Here is a 17,063-nt window from a genome sequence, read left to right as displayed (position 1 = left end):
TTGAAATGTAATCTGTGACCCTCTTTTATCTGCTAGGTGGGACGAGTGTACCCCCAGGCTGTCTACTTCCCTATCCGCACCCTTTACCTGACACTCAAGATCGAGCAGAGGGAACGCTACAAAAGTGGTAAGTAAACATCGCTGCCTGTCATGTGTTGCCTCGTTAAGATACTCTCAGCAATAAAAGTTCTTTCCTCTGTCTACCATCCTGAGTTATTGAACATAAAATGTGTATAGTTAAAGAAAATGTGTTTCCCGATTACCCTTCTTTCTCCTCTTTCCATCCTTCCCCCCTCACTCTCCCCAGATGCATCTGGACAGCAGCAGCCCAGTTCAGTGGGGGCTCAGCCTCACTCAGGGGCCTCCGACCCAGGACCTATTCGGGCCACTGCCCCAATGTGGCGCTGTAGCAGGATCATGCACATGCAGCGGGAGCTGCACCCAACCCTGCTCTCCTCCCTGGAGGGCATTGTGGACCAGATGGTGTGGTTCAGGGAGAACTGGCATGAAGAGGTGAGAAGGACAAAGGTGCTGGTTTCGTTTGTGTCTGACTTTGTTGCTACGTGTGTGTTTCCAGTGGATCAGTTGGTGAGAAAATAATACAGCTGGTTGTGAGATGCAGTGAATCTCTGCATATGAGTGAAAGCAATGTGTGTGTCATACCACCTGGTCAAGCAGTCTAAGGTGTTGTCCTGACTTGTCTGTGAATATGTTTGTTTATGTATGTCTCTCATCCTCAACTTTGTTGCCATAGACCTTTTGATAGTCAATTGTTTTCAAAACAGAACTGGCAGAAGACTCTTGTACATTTCAGATAGTAGATCTCCTTCTTAATTTCACTATTTCTTGGCTTGTATTTTCTCAAATCTTTTTTTCCTGAAGCACAAGTCTGCTTAAATCAGCCTGCAGCCCCTTTCCCCAGTAGCTAATTGTGCGAATGTCAGTGCAGGATGTGGGCCTGACTTCAACTTGGTGCTGCTGCAAATTGTTTTAGCCATGCTAGGCAGCATCCACATGAGGTAGCTAGTCTGTGGGTGGAGGGGAAGACTGGGAGAAAGAGGCAGCAGGAGGCGAGAAGTCTGAGACAGGTGATGGATGGGTGCAGTGAGCGTGTAGGATGGGGCGAGGGATTTAGGGCCGGAAGTTTGTTGGTGTGTGTGTGTCTCTGTGATTATCTGTGATGGTTTGGGGCACTCGGCAGCAGCTGCAGACTCTATGCTTCGTTCCACGGGGCAAGCAGGGGCAGAGGCGTGCTCTGCTATCATCACCTTCCCTCTCTCTCTCTTGCTTTGGTTACTGTATGACATCACAGTGCTGCACCTTTGTTCCTAAAGAACGATGCATGTGTCTCTTCTTTACTGACCATTTGTCAGAGATCCGACTCAACAGATACTTAAAATTAAATGATTTGGACCCTCTCTTACTAATATTACTGGTACATTTTCTCACTATTTCTCCATGTTCCTCCTCTCTCTGCAGGTCTTGCGGCAGCTTCAACAGGGCCTGGCTAAATGCTACTCAGTGGCATTTGAGAAGAGCGGCGCAGTGTCTGACGCCAAGATCACACCGCACACACTGAACTTTGTCAAGAAGCTGGTTAGCACCTTCGGCGTTGGCTTGGAGAACGTCTCCAACGTGTCCACCATGTTTTCTAGTGCCGCCTCTGAGTCGTTAGCACGTCGGGCCCAGGCCACAGCCCAGGACCCTGTTTTCCAGAAGATGAAAGGCCAATTCACAACAGGTCAGTTTCAAACATACTCATGCTTGTATCGACTCAGAACAGACGGAAAGAAAAAACAAGTGTTGAAAAGCTCTCACAACACAGGTTGTTCCTGTGTTTACTTTTTGAACTTAGTGGCTAGTTGACTTTAGTTTCATAACTTTTAGCATTGCTGATTTACCTCTTTGAAGCTTCGTCGTAACACTTGGGAATTTGAAGAGACAAAATGTGAAGCATGTATTTTCAGGCGACCAAAAACACGATTATTTTTTGACTATTTGACAAGGTGAGATTGGTCAGGTAGTGAAACCAGCAACACCTAGCTCTGCTCCCTAAAGCCTGAAATCACACATCAGCCACCTTTCAGCAAACAAGAGCAGCATTTTTGTTATTGTTTGTCCACACAAGTTAAAATGAAGAGATGGCCTCTGTGGCGATATATTGAACAGGTCAGGTATCAGCACGGACACTCGTGCTGCTCATATCAGCGCTGTCGGGACAGGCCGCACTGTGGCTTGGAGCAGCTGGAGCATTGGTGTTCTGCAATGTAATTAAGGTTTCCAACAAGATGATGGGATTTCATGGGAGGGGTTGTTTCTGGTGACTGGTCAGAAATAGGTGTGTGTGTCTGTCTTTATTACACTGTGTGAGTGTGTGTGCACGTCTACAGTGGATTTGCTTATACCGAAGTCAGCTGCATTTTTAATCTTAGATGGTGCAGCACTTAGATGATGATCTCAACAAGCACAAAACCTGTCAGTGAGATGATAAAATAGAACTGAAGACTTAGTTCTCCTTCCTCAGCTGACACTATAAAACAGTGAACTCTGTAAAAGTTCAGCCTTTAGTCGCAGTAGTGTTTAAAAGTCTGTTTAAAGAGATTCGATGCACTACATCTCTCTATTTGAACTGTAATGAAATTATTTTATTTCTTGGCAGCTTCAGAGTGAAACTGACTATCAATGCAGGTTTTATATATTTATAGTGCACTAGAGGCTGACTAAAATAATTCCCCCCATATTGGCACTGACCAACTTTGGCCAATTATATTGGAATGTAAATGTAGTACCACCAGCCACCAGTCAAGTGCTGTTTTATTGTGGTTGGAGCTGGAAGTTTCAAAGTCCTATTTGCCAGGTAACCAAGCATTTTGAAAGGATACCGCTACTGAAGCTACCGTGGCACTGAGATGAAACAATTTCCTTCCCTTGTTTTATACCGGTTCAGAACAATAGCAGGGAAGCTATTGTGTTCTCATTACAGACAAAATCCTTAATTGGAGGGTAGAAATGGCAATGAATTACTATCATAAACAGCTCTTGTCTGTGCAGATTCACTTAAGTCATCAAGATAGGATGATATATCCACTGTATTTATCTCTCAGAGGTTTTTAATGTTGGGACTGTTCACAGACATCTGCTGGGCTTTGTTTTACTTGATGTTGGGCTTCCTCTTCCAACAGGAGATTAGAAGTTACACACTGATGTAATGTCGTCATTGAGGTAGCGCATTGACAGTGTGAATTGGCAACCGTGTGTAGCTTTTATCTTCAAACTGAATACCTTTTTTAATTCTGAAACCTCAGAAAATTCCTAATTGCATATTTCTGCTTCACCGCTCTGGTCTCTGAGCAGTTGTACACTGATGTGACATCAAAGATTAGAAGTTGGAAGATGCTCTGCGATGACGGCTCTGTGATCCATTCCCAGTTTTCAGATTAAAACATTTCAAAGCAATAATTCTGTGATATTCATGTGTATGCTTGTAAGGCAGTGATGAAGCCTCCAGTCATTTTGGCCTTCATGTTCAGATTCATATGCGAGCTGTGGAATCCAACAGGACAGGTGCAGTTCTAGTTTAGCCAAGGCCCCCTCTGAGACATTTTTCTCTAAACAATCATTCCCCTGTTTTTGGAAGCCACGTGTCTGTTTTCCTACATTGCATAAGGGAGTTGAACCACAGTTCAGTGGACCCGGTTGAAACGAGGCTCGTCTGCAGCTCCCCCAGCTTTCAGGGTTCAAATAAAACTTCTTTGCTGACTCCTACCCACTCCCATGGACTGACTGCACATACATGTTCGCTAAATTGCACTCATAGTAAACCGCCTGGTCTCTCCTTTTTATTGCTTTTCCGCACAGCAACTCCTTCCTCCTCCCCCTCTATGCTCTTCAGTCTCTCCTGCGCTTTTCCCCTCCACTGGTCCTGTGAGTGGCCAATAGAGCTAATGTGTTTGGCCCTGGGATAGAGGGGGACAAGGACAGAGAGTGAATGAAAGGCAGCTAGGGAAAAAATAATCACCTGACTTGGAAAAAGGTATAATATAGGTGAGCCAGAGCTTACGAGGCTTGAAAATTACTGTGAGGAGAATAAAAGATGGAAGAGGGGAGATTATCAAAGAGAAAACAATAGGCATGAGGGGAAACATCAAGACAGGTGTGATGTCATTAGTGAGCAAAAGCATGTGAGCGGCACACGGACTGACTGAATGAACAACACAAACAAGAGCGAGCGAGACTCGGAGCGAGTGGCGTGCTGATGAATCTTTCCAGATGTTATGGTGCCAGCTGTGCTCATGCAGCCAGGCGTCACCAGGGCTTCTGCCTCGCAGGGTGCCTGCCGACCATCGCTACCCAGCTGTCCCCCCGGCGACGTGGGAGCGGGGCCGACAGAGACTGAAACCACACAAGCCTTCCAGAGCGGAACAAACAGGGTTTACAGAGCTGCTGAGCAGCCAAGCTCCCGTTCCCCGCACCACGTTAGTGGCTCACTCGCTTTCACAGGGTTTGTGGGCCGGAAAATATGGGTTTATGTGTGCACATATAACATTTGGCAGCAGGGAGGCATTCAAATCCAATTACGGTGAATGCTATTTGCATGAGTTACTGTTTTAGCAGTGGATCTGTTCCAGAGACTTTTGTCACAAGAGCTTCTTCTAACTTTCTTGGCTTTTTAATTATGTGTGTATTGAATAGTCATTTGTCATGCAAAACTGACATTTAGCATAGTTAAATGTAACTCGGTATAATTCTTATAGCAGTTTGGCTCAGCAGCTATGTACCTTCAGTTAGTTGTCAGTCATAAAGTTTAAATGTGAACTTTTATTGCCAGAAACCCTTACACACTGCTGCGATGACCTCTGAAACACTCAGCTCACCAATCAGACACAATAAAGCTGGCTGCATCCCACCACACACATTCATACAATCCCACACTCATGGGGGAATGAAGGTTTTATATACAGAGGTGGCCCACCTCCTGAGTCTAGATCCATAATTTGGTGCAGCAGTGCACATCCTCTGCTGTGGCCTGTCAGGTAGGGCAGAATTGCAGCCTCGGTTTCTATACACAGGTCATAGAGCAATCTGGATACTTTCCACACCGCACTCCTCCTCTCTGCATCCTATTCCCCCAGCTAGCTGACAGAGCAGGGGTCAAAGATGAGTTCAGGGGGACTGAAAATAACTCTCTTCTGGCCTCACTGGCTGTATTGCACTCTGCACCCAGCACCTCTGTAGTTTCTCTCAGAGAATGTCTGCAGGTTTAGTATTATATTTAGGTTAATTACAATCTGACACGTCTATTCTTTCTATTCTTGTTAAAAACATTACTGTAATGTTAATGTCAGAACACCAGTTGGTCCTTGCATAAATTTCAGCTGCCAATAAATGCAATGAAAATCTGGTAAATGTAGTTGAAGAAGCCACAGTCCGTCAGAAGTGTTGCTGCTGACCACTGCATTAAAGCATTCAGCTGTGTATAAAAAGTCCCAGGTAATGACCACAATTAGGTGAAATATTGGTTTGTCTCTCATTTTTGACTACTTGTTTAGTGTTAACTATTTTAAATTATTTTTATGAGTCGTGATAACATAAAGCCAGTATTTTATGTGCAGCCGTCTTCAAATTTAAACAGGTAAAAATGTTTTAAATCCAATAAAGATGGATTATATAACTTTATTGCTTTGTGGCTTCAAATGGTGGAGTGCAGCATGTCTCGCTTTTTTCTATTTGTAAGCATTATACACTTTTATGGAGCTGAATTGTTGTCGGGTTGCAATTCCTCAGGACTGTTTCAATTTTCCCTCTGCTATCGAGGCAGGTGAATTGCAGGCAGACGGATAGCGAAATAGGGCCACTCTGAAAAGAACATTGGCTGTTTTAAAGGGCTTATTTAAAGTATTAGGAGGTCTCACTCCAGGAGAGATTGAACGGGTTTGAAATGGCAAGGCCTTGCAGTTTCATGGATTCATTATAACAGGCGGCACAACAGGGTGTACTGAAATAGGAGAGAGGTAGGTGTGTGTGTGTGCATTCATGTTACAGAGATGTCCTGGGGGCTTTACTCTAAAATGGAAAACCTGCCTGGCTCACTTCCCCTCCTTCCGTTGTTATTGCCGCAGCTCATCACAATATGTTATGTGCAATATGAGTTGTGACTTGAAACAGGAATTTAATACTTTAAGACTCTCATTTTTATAGCTCTAATTTAATCAGCTCCCAGCCTCCATCAGGGAGTTTTAAGTCGATAGAGCAAACAGCTCTCCTTGTGCTGCCAGCCTGCCATGAATAACTTATCCATGAAGTTCCCTCAAGCAAGGCAGCACACTGCTGGAGTGGAGTGGCCGACAGTGCAACACAATATTTAGAATGGACATTTCCCAGATGTAAGTTTGTGTAACCGCTGCCCTCCCCTAAGCCATCACTGTGAAAAACAAGGTGTTGTTAGCCCATGTTACTGGGCAAATAACAGCAAAGTAAACACCCTGATCTCACTTTAATTAATCTGAACCGTTTGCGGATTCAAAAAGGCTCTGCAATGTTTTTTTATTGAAATTTCAAACTTTTAATATCAATGACTCCATTTATTTCTGCTCTATTTTCTTGAGTTATATTTGACTCTACTTTGAGTCCCTTGTGTTTGCTGCCTGCATGTATCTTAACCTTGTATAGTATTTTATTTGCCGAGGTTACTTAGAAACATAGTAGTATTTATAGCACAGGTGTGGGAGCATATCGCTGCAGGAGAGGTAAGAGGTCATGTCCACACTTAAACACACTTGGGAGCTGCCCACTGTGTTACAGTCTTGTACTGTTGGGGGGTTAGTGTCTTGCTGAAGGGCATTTTGAGGATAGTTGATTTGGTAGGTGAAAGTGTAACACACTGACTCTCCATTCAGACTTTCTCAGCCTGCCTGAGGAATTCAACTGGCATCTGCTTTTGTATATTTGTTGTTTTCTTCTCTGACATTTTTAATATCACATTCTGGTTTCAGTAATGATACTAAATCCTTATGTCCACCAGGAGAGTTGGAGAAATAATGAAATGAAAATGCCAGGGATGTAAGGAAGAGAATGTTTAATGTATCAGGATATATGTTGTCTGATTTGCACAGATTTTTTATTTATTAATTCATTTATTTATTTATTTTTATTCAGAAAAAGATGTGTGGGGTGTCATTTTAGATAATAAAGTTTATTGTTCAGCTGTAAACCATCCTGCCCCCGTTACATGTTTGATAAGCACATCAAATGTGTGAAAATGGGCTGAGTGGGCTCAGAATTTTTCACTCTAATATCCACATCAGTCTCAGAAATCGAGTATCGCCGGACTCTAATTAGTGGACTCTTCTTGTAACAATAACTTGTCTCTTCTCCTCCTACCAGACTTTGACTTCAGCGTGCCGGGCTCCATGAAGCTCCACAATCTGATCTCCAAGCTGAAGAAGTGGATCAAGATCCTGGAGGCCAAGACCAAGCAGCTGCCTAAGTTCTTCCTCATCGAGGAGAAGTGTCGCTTCCTCAGCAACTTCTCAGCGCAGACGGCTGAGGTGGAGATCCCCGGGGAGTTCCTCATGCCCAAACCAACGCACTACTACATCAAGATCGCAAGGTAAAGGACTCCTGGGCCTAGTAAACAGGGTGTTATATAACACCAAACATGAGCCAAATGCTGCTCCAGCGCTGCTCTACCCACCACTTTCACACGTTACAATTTAAAGGTCTTTTTCTGTTCCAAAAATATTATTACTTCAGCTCTGTCTCTCTGCTCCTGTTTTCAGATTCATGCCCAGAGTGGAAATCGTTCAGAAACACAACACAGCGGCACGTCGTCTGTACATCCGCGGCCACAATGGCAAGATCTACCCGTACCTGGTGATGAACGATGCTTGTCTTACTGAGTCACGCCGAGAGGAGAGGGTCCTGCAGCTCCTCCGCCTCCTCAACCCCTGTCTGGAGAAGAGGAAGGAAACCACCAAGAGACACCTCTTCTTCACTGGTAGGACCAGGGACCAGAAAGGGACTAGGGATGAAATTTCACCATGATTATGGTGTTTTTGTTTTTTATTTTATTTTAAGCACCACATGATTTTTTTTTTTAATTAAGAACGTCATTTTTTAAGACCTATTTTTAAGTATACATGGTCACTTCTATTGCTGCTGTTGGCAGTGACCCTCCTCTTTCATTTGTCTTATCATTCCGTCTCACTCACACACCACACACACAATTTCAATTTGCTTTCAAGCACTATTTCCTCTCCTGTCATCCCCTCGTGGCTTGCCTCCACCCAGATGTTTGCCCACTCTCCATTTACGCACTTGATTGGTTTGTTTAAAACAGAAATATGGATGGGGAATTCAACAGTCCCTTCTAACCCATTTCCTCCCAACTGGAATGGCTGGTATTGATTTAATTTGGGGGTGCTGGTGTATGTTAATGTTTAGATGCGTGCGCAGCCTTTTACCTTCTGTGACCCTGCTTAGTGCTGAGAGCTGACACGCCTTCAGTGCAGCTGTTTACCAGTTCTGGAGTATTTTAGTTGTAGGTTTAGATCTGTGGTTTACACTGTGGTAAAACAGGGACTTTGCAGCCAAATGTTTACAGTTTGTGTGTTTTCCTCTCCCTTTCCCTCCTTCCCCATTACTGCTCTCTCCTTCGTTTTCTCTTCGGCTTCTCTCCATCTTATTTCTCCCCTTTGCTCTGCCCCTCCCCTTCTCTTTCCCCACCTGTATCCTGTCCTCTTCCTCTCCCCTCCCTCCCTCCATATCTCCAGTGCCCCGAGTGGTGGCAGTGTCGCCTCAGATGCGGCTGGTCGAGGACAACCCTTCATCTCTGTCACTGGTGGAAATCTACAAACAACGCTGCGCCAAGAAGGGCATCGAACATGACAACCCCATTTCCAGATATTACGATCGTCTGGCGACTGTGCAGGCCAGAGGCACGCAGGCCAGCCACCAGGTATGGAGATGATCATGAGAACAGATGTGCACACACAACCGCATGATACAGCTGTGGCCTGCATTGATATGCATTCTGGGTGTTTGCATTGTAATTGAACAGCAGTCATGGAAGTTTTTTGTCGCTATGCTGTGAAACCATGTATCTCTAAAAGAAAAATAGCCTTGTTTTCAGGTTTGTGACAGTGCATTTTTCAGGTAATCCAATTTGTTTTTTATTTGTTCTATTTGGAGAAAATAAAGGTAATAATTCTTCAGGTGATTAGAAACACTAAAAATGACCAGATTTGGAGATTTATGGTTTTCATTGGACAGGGATCATTTTCATTAGGGGCTTTTACTGTGGTGGTCCAACTTAATTTTCAAGATACTTCTTTATCAACCAGTCAACACATGAAAAATGCAATCTTCAGTAAAAAACACAAGAATCCTGTCTGCATCTGATTGGCTGAATTCACTCTTAGTTGTGTTGTCATTCGCATTTGTTTCAAGATGACAAACTGAATTATGCTGTCTGTTCCTGGAGACCGATTATCACCTAAACTATCCATTGAAAAGAAAAAGCAGGCCGACCAGCCCAGTTGCTTAAAGTCCCAGTTAAATGGCTAACACAGTGCTACTTGCTTCGGCATAGTTAAAAACAGGCAGCAGCCAATAGCGAGGCATATACGTTATGGAACCTGGCAAGCCGGGGCTGAGTCAGCAAGGACCGCTTGCCGAGCTAACAGCAGCTAACTACATTTAGCAGCAGTATAGCACTCACCTTAGCAACAGGGGGTCATAAAACATGACCCAGTTTCACCCAAATCACTGAATAAAGTTGTGTTTTTGTACAGTAATGGGTGAGGTTTAGCAACACACTCCTTTAGCGATGTTCTTCTTTTTATACATCCATGGCGGCATCATTAAATAAAGAGTCCATTTATTGGACAAAATAATGAATATATGCCCCCCAAGATGTGTCATCAACATTTTAAATGATTTTCCAGGAAGTTACAAAAATAAAAAATAAATAAACTTAAAAATAATAAACTTAAGCTTTTTTGCCAGTGTTGGGCCTGATACTGGTGTGTAGGTGAGATACTAGCTTCATGGTAACTTTAATTTGCATGTGTTCAGGAGATGCATTACATTTTGTTCTATGAAGCTCTTTTTTTGATGGAGAGATTGGATTTCTACCTCATCTGTGATGCTTGTCTGCTTTTATAACATGTATTGTTGATATTTTAGATAGCTGCCACCTTATGGTCGTCTTTTGACCCCCAACAACCAACCTCTTCCCCCTCCTCCTGTTTTCCACCAGGTCCTGCGGGACATCCTGAAAGAGGTGCAGAGCAACATGGTGCCTCGCAGCATGCTGAAGGAGTGGGCTCTCCACACCTTCCCCAACGCTACCGATTACTGGACCTTCCGGAAGATGTTCACCATCCAGCTGGCCCTCATCGGTCTGGCCGAGTTCATGCTCCACCTCAACAGGCTCAACCCCGAGATGCTGCAGATAGCACAGGTAGGAGTGCAAACATACACCACCAATAACATGTCGGACCGTCTGTCAAGGGCAAGCGGGATCCATGTGATGGAGGTTAATTCAATAGATATTCACTCATAGATGCATTAAGAGATCACCATTACCCTCTCCGTATCTGGCCATATGAATTACCATTCTCCCCCATGACATTCACGCTAGGCCTATCAGTCAGCCCGCCGCTGTCAATGCGAAGGATGTTTTGACAGAACGTTATATTGAGTCCCTGTGCTCTACAGCTATCAAAGACGTTTCAATTTGAAGAGTCCGTGTTTGTGTGTGCGTGCGCTCGTCAGATTCTCAGTCCTTACACACATCCGTCTGGTGCTCGGGGTCTGCAGACAGCTTTCTCAAAGTCATTATTAAAGATGATTGTGTCAGCCGGCCACCCCCTCCCCTCTGATCCTAATCGGCCTTTGCTGACAGGCGTTCCTCCGGGCAGCTAAGCACTGGTATTAAGCCCCCTCTCTGCCTGTTCCACTCCGCAGATCCCATTAGACACAGGAGGATTACGGTACGGAGAGTGTACGCACACACAAACACACACACACACACACACACACACACATACAAACAAACAGAGAGAGAGTGCAAGGACAGGACATCATAGCCGTAGCATTGTGCCCCACCCTGCCTAAATAGAGAAGTTCCTTCAAGTTGGCACTTACAGAGCTCAGTGGTGCTTCAAGGCATCAACAGAAAAGGCTCTGCTTTGTGGCATTCATTCAAACTTAATTCTCTCAACAGCTGTCTTTATACAGCATCACATCTCTCATCTCCTTTGACATTCAGAAAATCCTCCAGTATCTGTCGTTTCTCACACTCAAGTTCACTAGGTGTGACTCACTAATGTTGCGTCATCCCATTCACACCAGCCCAAAAATGAAGCCATCGCTGGCCGCTGCTCTGGCGGTTTAGCATTCTGAGCGCTGCCTCCACAGCCAACCGTCTGCGGGCTTATCTGAGCCTCCTGGGGGTTGCTGGTGTCTCAGCCCACTGCCTTGAGGCCCTCCGCTGGGGCCTGGAGGAGCAAATGACAGTAGGAGAGAGAGAGACGGGAGGGGAGAGAATTAAGGAGAAGGAGGGAAAGAGGCGAGACAGAGGAGGGGAGGGAGCACGAGCTGGAATGAAATGCTCTGCTATAAAGCTGTCAGAGCCACTCACCTTTTCATATAAGGGAGCTTATCTTCCCCGGAATGGCTGCTCGTGTAGCGGCCTCTCGCACATAAATGCAGGCTTATGGATGAAAACTTGGCCGTATATATTTAAGTCAGCGGGGAGCGGCGGGGGAGAGGGGAGTGGGAGTGAATTGAGGATTATAGATGTTCTGCTGCTGATAGTTTGACGTGTTACGGTGTCTGGGGCACGCAGATCAATAACTGCAGCCATTTCGTTGGTGTGAGCTTGTTTTGTAACTCCCCTAGCCTTTCTGAAGAAGAGTTATTTTCTTGCAGGGGCTCATGTGGTCGAAGGACTGCGGAGGACCCTACAGACAGGAATATTCATAGATTATATCTCTTTATTTGCTAGTGGTTATGAGCAGGTAGTTCTGAACAATGCTTTATTTATTTAAAGGTCCCATATTGAAGAAAGTGAGACTGCCTCATCTATTCACATTATAAAGCAGGTCTAGGTGCTGTTCAAATACAGCACAAGTATAAAAATACTCAATCCAGAGAGAAATCCACACAGCCCGCATTCAGATGAACCATTAGGACTTCCCTAAAGTTGTGATGTCATAACTCACAACTGCCTGCCCAGGCCTGCAAGATCTGACCAGTAAGAGCAGACTTTTCAGGAAGGAGGCCTTAAAGAGACAGGCACTAAAACAGAGCGTTCAGACAGAGGGTGAAAAGAGGTGCTACAGCAATGAACAGTATATGAAAAATAAGTTGTTTTTTACATTTAAGCATGTAAACATTCTCAAGTAGAAAAAATTAAATAAACCAAAAATGTTTATAATATGGCACCTTTAAAATGTCCAAACCTACCTCCCCATATACACTTGTTTCTAAGCCAACTGACTTGTTCCTTAATCTTTATATTTATACTGTTTTCTGGTTTTAGGACACAGGAAAGCTGAACGTCTCCTACTTCCGCTTCGACATCAACGACGCCACAGGCGACCTGGACGCCAATCGCCCCGTCCCGTTCCGCCTGACGCCGAACATCTCCGAGTTCCTGACCACCATCGGCGTCTCCGGCCCACTCACTGCCTCCATGATCGCCGTGGCACGATGCTTCGCACAGCCAAACTTCAAGGTGACTTTTCTGCAGTGAAAATTGTAACATTACTACGATCAGCTTGTGTTTTCAAATAATCTACAGCCCAGAATAAAAATGATTTATTTTACAAATTAATGTAGGGATTGAACATGGCATATGATCAGAGGGCTTACCTGTTCAATTATTTCACATTAGAAGCTAGATGTTGGATTTCAGCAATTGTTTAGATGATATTATTTGAAAAAGTTTCAGATTTGGTCAGTTACAGTTTTATTAACAGTGGGTCACTTTTATGTTAAGGGGATCACATGTTTGCTCCCAAGTTTGCCTTATCTACTGTAGGTGATAATACGGCAGTGTTGGGTTTACGTCACTGTCCCAAACTGGCCAAAGAATTAGTTATTGCAGCTTAAATTAACACGTCTTTTGCATTATTTTCAAAACACTGTCATGAAATGTAAAAATCACACTGTGAAGATATTGCATTTAAATATTAAAATAACTACACTTGAAAAATTACACTTGCTCATCTTGACCCAAATGACATGAGTGTTGGAAGGGTTTTAGTTTAGAGATTTGAGGTTCAAGTCTGCAGGCAGCATCAGTGAGGATAAATTTCATTCTGTCAAGAGGAGCCAGTGGTTTGTTGTCAAATTTAAGCTCCTGCTGAATTCTCCAGATATTGTTTAGCACTTAAATTTACCCAGAGAGAAAGTTAAGGCACAAGCAAACAAAAACAATGCAATGAAAGCAGGAGCAGCTGTATGAAGTATCTGCAGCAGGGCAGTAATGACAGGCGTGTGGTGTCTATGTATAGGTCCGGCTCATACTTCAAGTCAGACTGATGTAGACGGAGCAGGAGTGCTTAAGATGCAAATAAACAAAACACTCCACCATGTGAACCAGTTAAGGCCGAGTGCCAGTGGCCGTTGCTTCTTGTGGTTTGAGAAAATGGACGTTTCCAGGGAAAACAGCAAAACACAACAAACACGTAACAATCATCCACTCAAATATATTGAAGCCTGAAACCAGAAAAACACTTTAGGTAAGGCTAGGGAACAGTGTGTACCTAGTTAGGTGATGATTGCTCGTGTTGTGGCCCCGTCATGGTTTTGTTGGTTATGTATTTCAGTTCTGTGTCACCATTATGGTCTCTTAACAACACTGAGAAATTTCCCTGAGGATGATTGACACACCCTTAATTGGACTTAGCAGCTTCGTTTTATGTGAATGTTTGAAATTGGCTCCATTTAAACTGAGGTTTGATCATGTTTCATTGCTCTCATTCCCATGATGCACACTTTCAACACATGGCTTAGAAAGCTCTACCCAGAAGATTTGCCTACTGTGTGCATTTAAACAGCATTCCTTGACATATAATTGAGAACTTCAAATGGATGCAGTGGTTATCGGATTAGCGAGCGGTCTTGTGAAAAAATGTAATGTGGTAGCTAAGCTACATAGCACAATGCTTTGAAAAGGTTGATATATGAGCTTTTTGTGTCATTTTTCGAAAGCAAAAAACAGTGAAAAGAGGCAAATCGTTTTGAAAAAAGCATGAACATTTTACCACAACCTATACTTACTAAAGGTCCACTTACAGGCAGTACAGGTAATACAAAATAGAATCTGAAATACAGTTTGATATATCTTAACAAAATCCCACTCCACAGGTAGCCCTGCCCTATTGCACACAAAAAATACAAATGAGGTAAAGGAAGAGAGAAAAGGGAAAGGAAGGTACAAAAATAAAACTAAGGAAATAAAAATGTAAAAAGGTGGGTTTTACATTTTTTTCCCTTCATTTTACTATACTATACATTTAAAATGTCTGAGGGGTCCAGAGTAAAGGTTTTTTTACTTTAATTTATTTTTTTTATTTTGCTCAAACTTCCCTCAAGTTTCCTGCTTCATATGGGAATTATTTTCTTGTTGTCAAAACTAAAGTCAAAGAATTAAGTGAATAAATTAAAGTTAAATTGAATAGGTACATTTTTTTTCCCAGACGTATGTTGTCATCAGGATGTTGTCACAAAAACCAAGCTGGCACACAAAAAGAAAACCATAGTAGTCTGAGGATCCAGTCACAAACAATGTGTTAAATGTTTTATTGTACATGCGTCTACACCACTAATTCTTACATGTCTTCATTTCCTCTGTCTCTGATAGGTGGACGGCATCCTGAAGGCAGTCCTTCGAGATGAAATCATCGCCTGGCACAAGAAGACCCAAGAGGACACGTCCATGCCTCTGTCCCCTGCCGGCCAACCAGAGAACATGGACTCCCAGCAGTTGGTGTCACTGGTCCAGAAGGCTGTCACGGCCATCATGACCCGCCTCCATAACCTGGCTCAGTTCGAGGGAGGGGAGAGTAAAGTCAACACTCTGGTGGCTGCAGCAAACAGCCTGGACAATCTGTGCCGCATGGACCCTGCCTGGCACCCCTGGCTCTGAGGAACCAGTGGAGGAGAATGAGAGGGATGAGATGATGCAGGGCAAGAAAAGATGTTACTTTTATTACTCATCTGACAAACACGCTCTTCACTGTAACTACAGTTAATCACGGAAGTGGGAATCCAGTTGAAACAAAGGCCCTGACCAGGGCTTGCCAGTAGTTATATCTGGACTGATGAATCTTTTTATGAAAATTTCTCCTTCAACTTATATTTATTTTTCTAACTACACGACAGGGACTCTATGTGAGACGCCAGTTGCCCTGTCTTCAGTATGACAAGATGACAGTACAAATATTTCTGTTGGTACTACAATGAGCCCCTCACTCAAGCTGAATTTTTTTTTTTTATTATTTAAGAGATGGGAAAATCTTCTGTTGTTTGCTTTAGCTGCGTCTGTGTTGCATCAAGAGCTTACAATCTCTACTTTGATTTTTGTTCTTTCTGAAACAGCCATTTGTCCTGAATGTGTATTTAAACTGAAAAATGTGTAGCTTCTTTTGTATCCCTGCCGAATGAGGAATTGTATCACCATGTCCGACTTTTCCAAAAGCCATTTAATTCACATGTGTTTAGTCTTTTGCATCAGTCTTGTTGTAATGTAACAAAGTAAAACTACTGGGCAAATCGACAGTTTAATAAGCTATAACAGCTGTGATGCAAATGTTTCATTCCCGAGCTGGCTGTGTATGCATATTCCTCCCCTTTTTGTAAAGGTACAACGCCTTTTCCAACAGAAGTATTATCTCTTGCTTTGTAAATAAGCATTTTGTTTTAATAAAATGCTCTTTTTTTAATACAGAAGCTGTGTTGGCTCTTTTATGGTAACCTCCTGCTGGGTCTTTACTGGATTTCAACCAATGAATCTCAAAAATTAGCTTCAGCTTTGCTCACAATTACCATGAAGTTAAACTCACATTAGTTTTCTTTTTTCTTTACCAGTTGTAAAACAGCAATAATAACCAGTAATCCCCATCTGTGCCTCACATCTACTGCATCACTGTCACAGCTATAATCACCCTGAAGGACGTACTCTTGGATATTATTGCGGTGATAACTCATGCTGTGAAATGACTCCAGATGAACCATTCTCTGACGTTAAAAAGTCTATTGCCATCATCCTTGCGGTTCACAGTTAGTAGACATTTATGGAGAGGCATTTCAGCGCAGCAGTGTTGAATCAAAGCGCTGCTCCGTCTCGTGGAGGTACAATAACCTTGTGGTCATTCCCTCCCTCTGGTTAGAGAGTCCTGCGGAGGTGTGTTGAGGCGTTCCTCTCCTCCCCTGGTGCTTGATTAATGCGTGCCAGCAGATCTCCGAGTGGGCCGGCCTCGCTTGACTTATACACACTGTCAGCCGGCCCGCCTGCACTCATAAACAAAGGTTATATCTCTGTTCGCCTCTATACGATCCGCATACGCAGCCTCTGCCTCTCAACATGTTTACACACCATCTCTAACATTTCTCTTTCTCTCTGTTCCACACAAGAAAGTTCTCAGCAGCTGCTAGTTTCCAACACTGACCTCCTAGTTTCATTAATTATCTACTACTGGTAAGCATCTACTTTTAAGAGGCTGGCGGTGTTTTTATTAGCTGCTAAACTGTGTACATCAAAGAAAATAGCTGCACAAATACTTGTCGGATTGTTGTTTCCATCTCTCTTCACTCAGGAAATGTTTAGAAGAGAATTCAAGTTGTCCGGTTTCCTGAAAGGGTGAGTCATGTCAGTTTACAACATCTCAGTAAGATAATCCTTCGTGTTCATGACTACGAACACTGTCGTAAGAGATAAAGAGGAGACGCACACTAAACTGGACTGAAAACATTACTCGATAGGCGAGCATGACAAAGCAATAAGGTATATGCAGAAATTTGATCGCATCCTGTTGACGTCATGATGAGGT

General features: G+C 43.5%; 1 protein-coding gene across 1 annotated transcript in view; it reads left to right on the top strand.

Moving 5' to 3' along the window:
- The window catches only part of trrap (transformation/transcription domain-associated protein), an 80,580-nt gene extending 64,617 nt beyond the window's left edge, over positions 1-15,963 (top strand). Inside the window, exons 64-72 of the mRNA XM_073489480.1 lie at positions 37-127; positions 308-513; positions 1,480-1,741; positions 7,384-7,609; positions 7,779-7,996; positions 8,772-8,956; positions 10,259-10,462; positions 12,548-12,742; positions 14,876-15,963. Of these exons, the coding sequence (XP_073345581.1) occupies positions 37-127; positions 308-513; positions 1,480-1,741; positions 7,384-7,609; positions 7,779-7,996; positions 8,772-8,956; positions 10,259-10,462; positions 12,548-12,742; positions 14,876-15,160 (1,872 nt within the window). The 3' untranslated portion in view covers positions 15,161-15,963. The remainder of the gene's footprint in view (positions 1-36; positions 128-307; positions 514-1,479; positions 1,742-7,383; positions 7,610-7,778; positions 7,997-8,771; positions 8,957-10,258; positions 10,463-12,547; positions 12,743-14,875) is intronic.
- Positions 15,964-17,063: the final 1,100 nt, after the last annotated feature.

The sequence above is a fragment of the Pagrus major genome, chromosome 20 (assembly GCF_040436345.1).
Source record: "Pagrus major chromosome 20, Pma_NU_1.0".
NCBI classification, from domain to species: domain Eukaryota; kingdom Metazoa; phylum Chordata; class Actinopteri; order Spariformes; family Sparidae; genus Pagrus; species Pagrus major.
The sequence above is the reverse complement of the archived record's forward strand: the minus strand, read 5'-3'. Positions and strand labels throughout refer to the sequence as shown.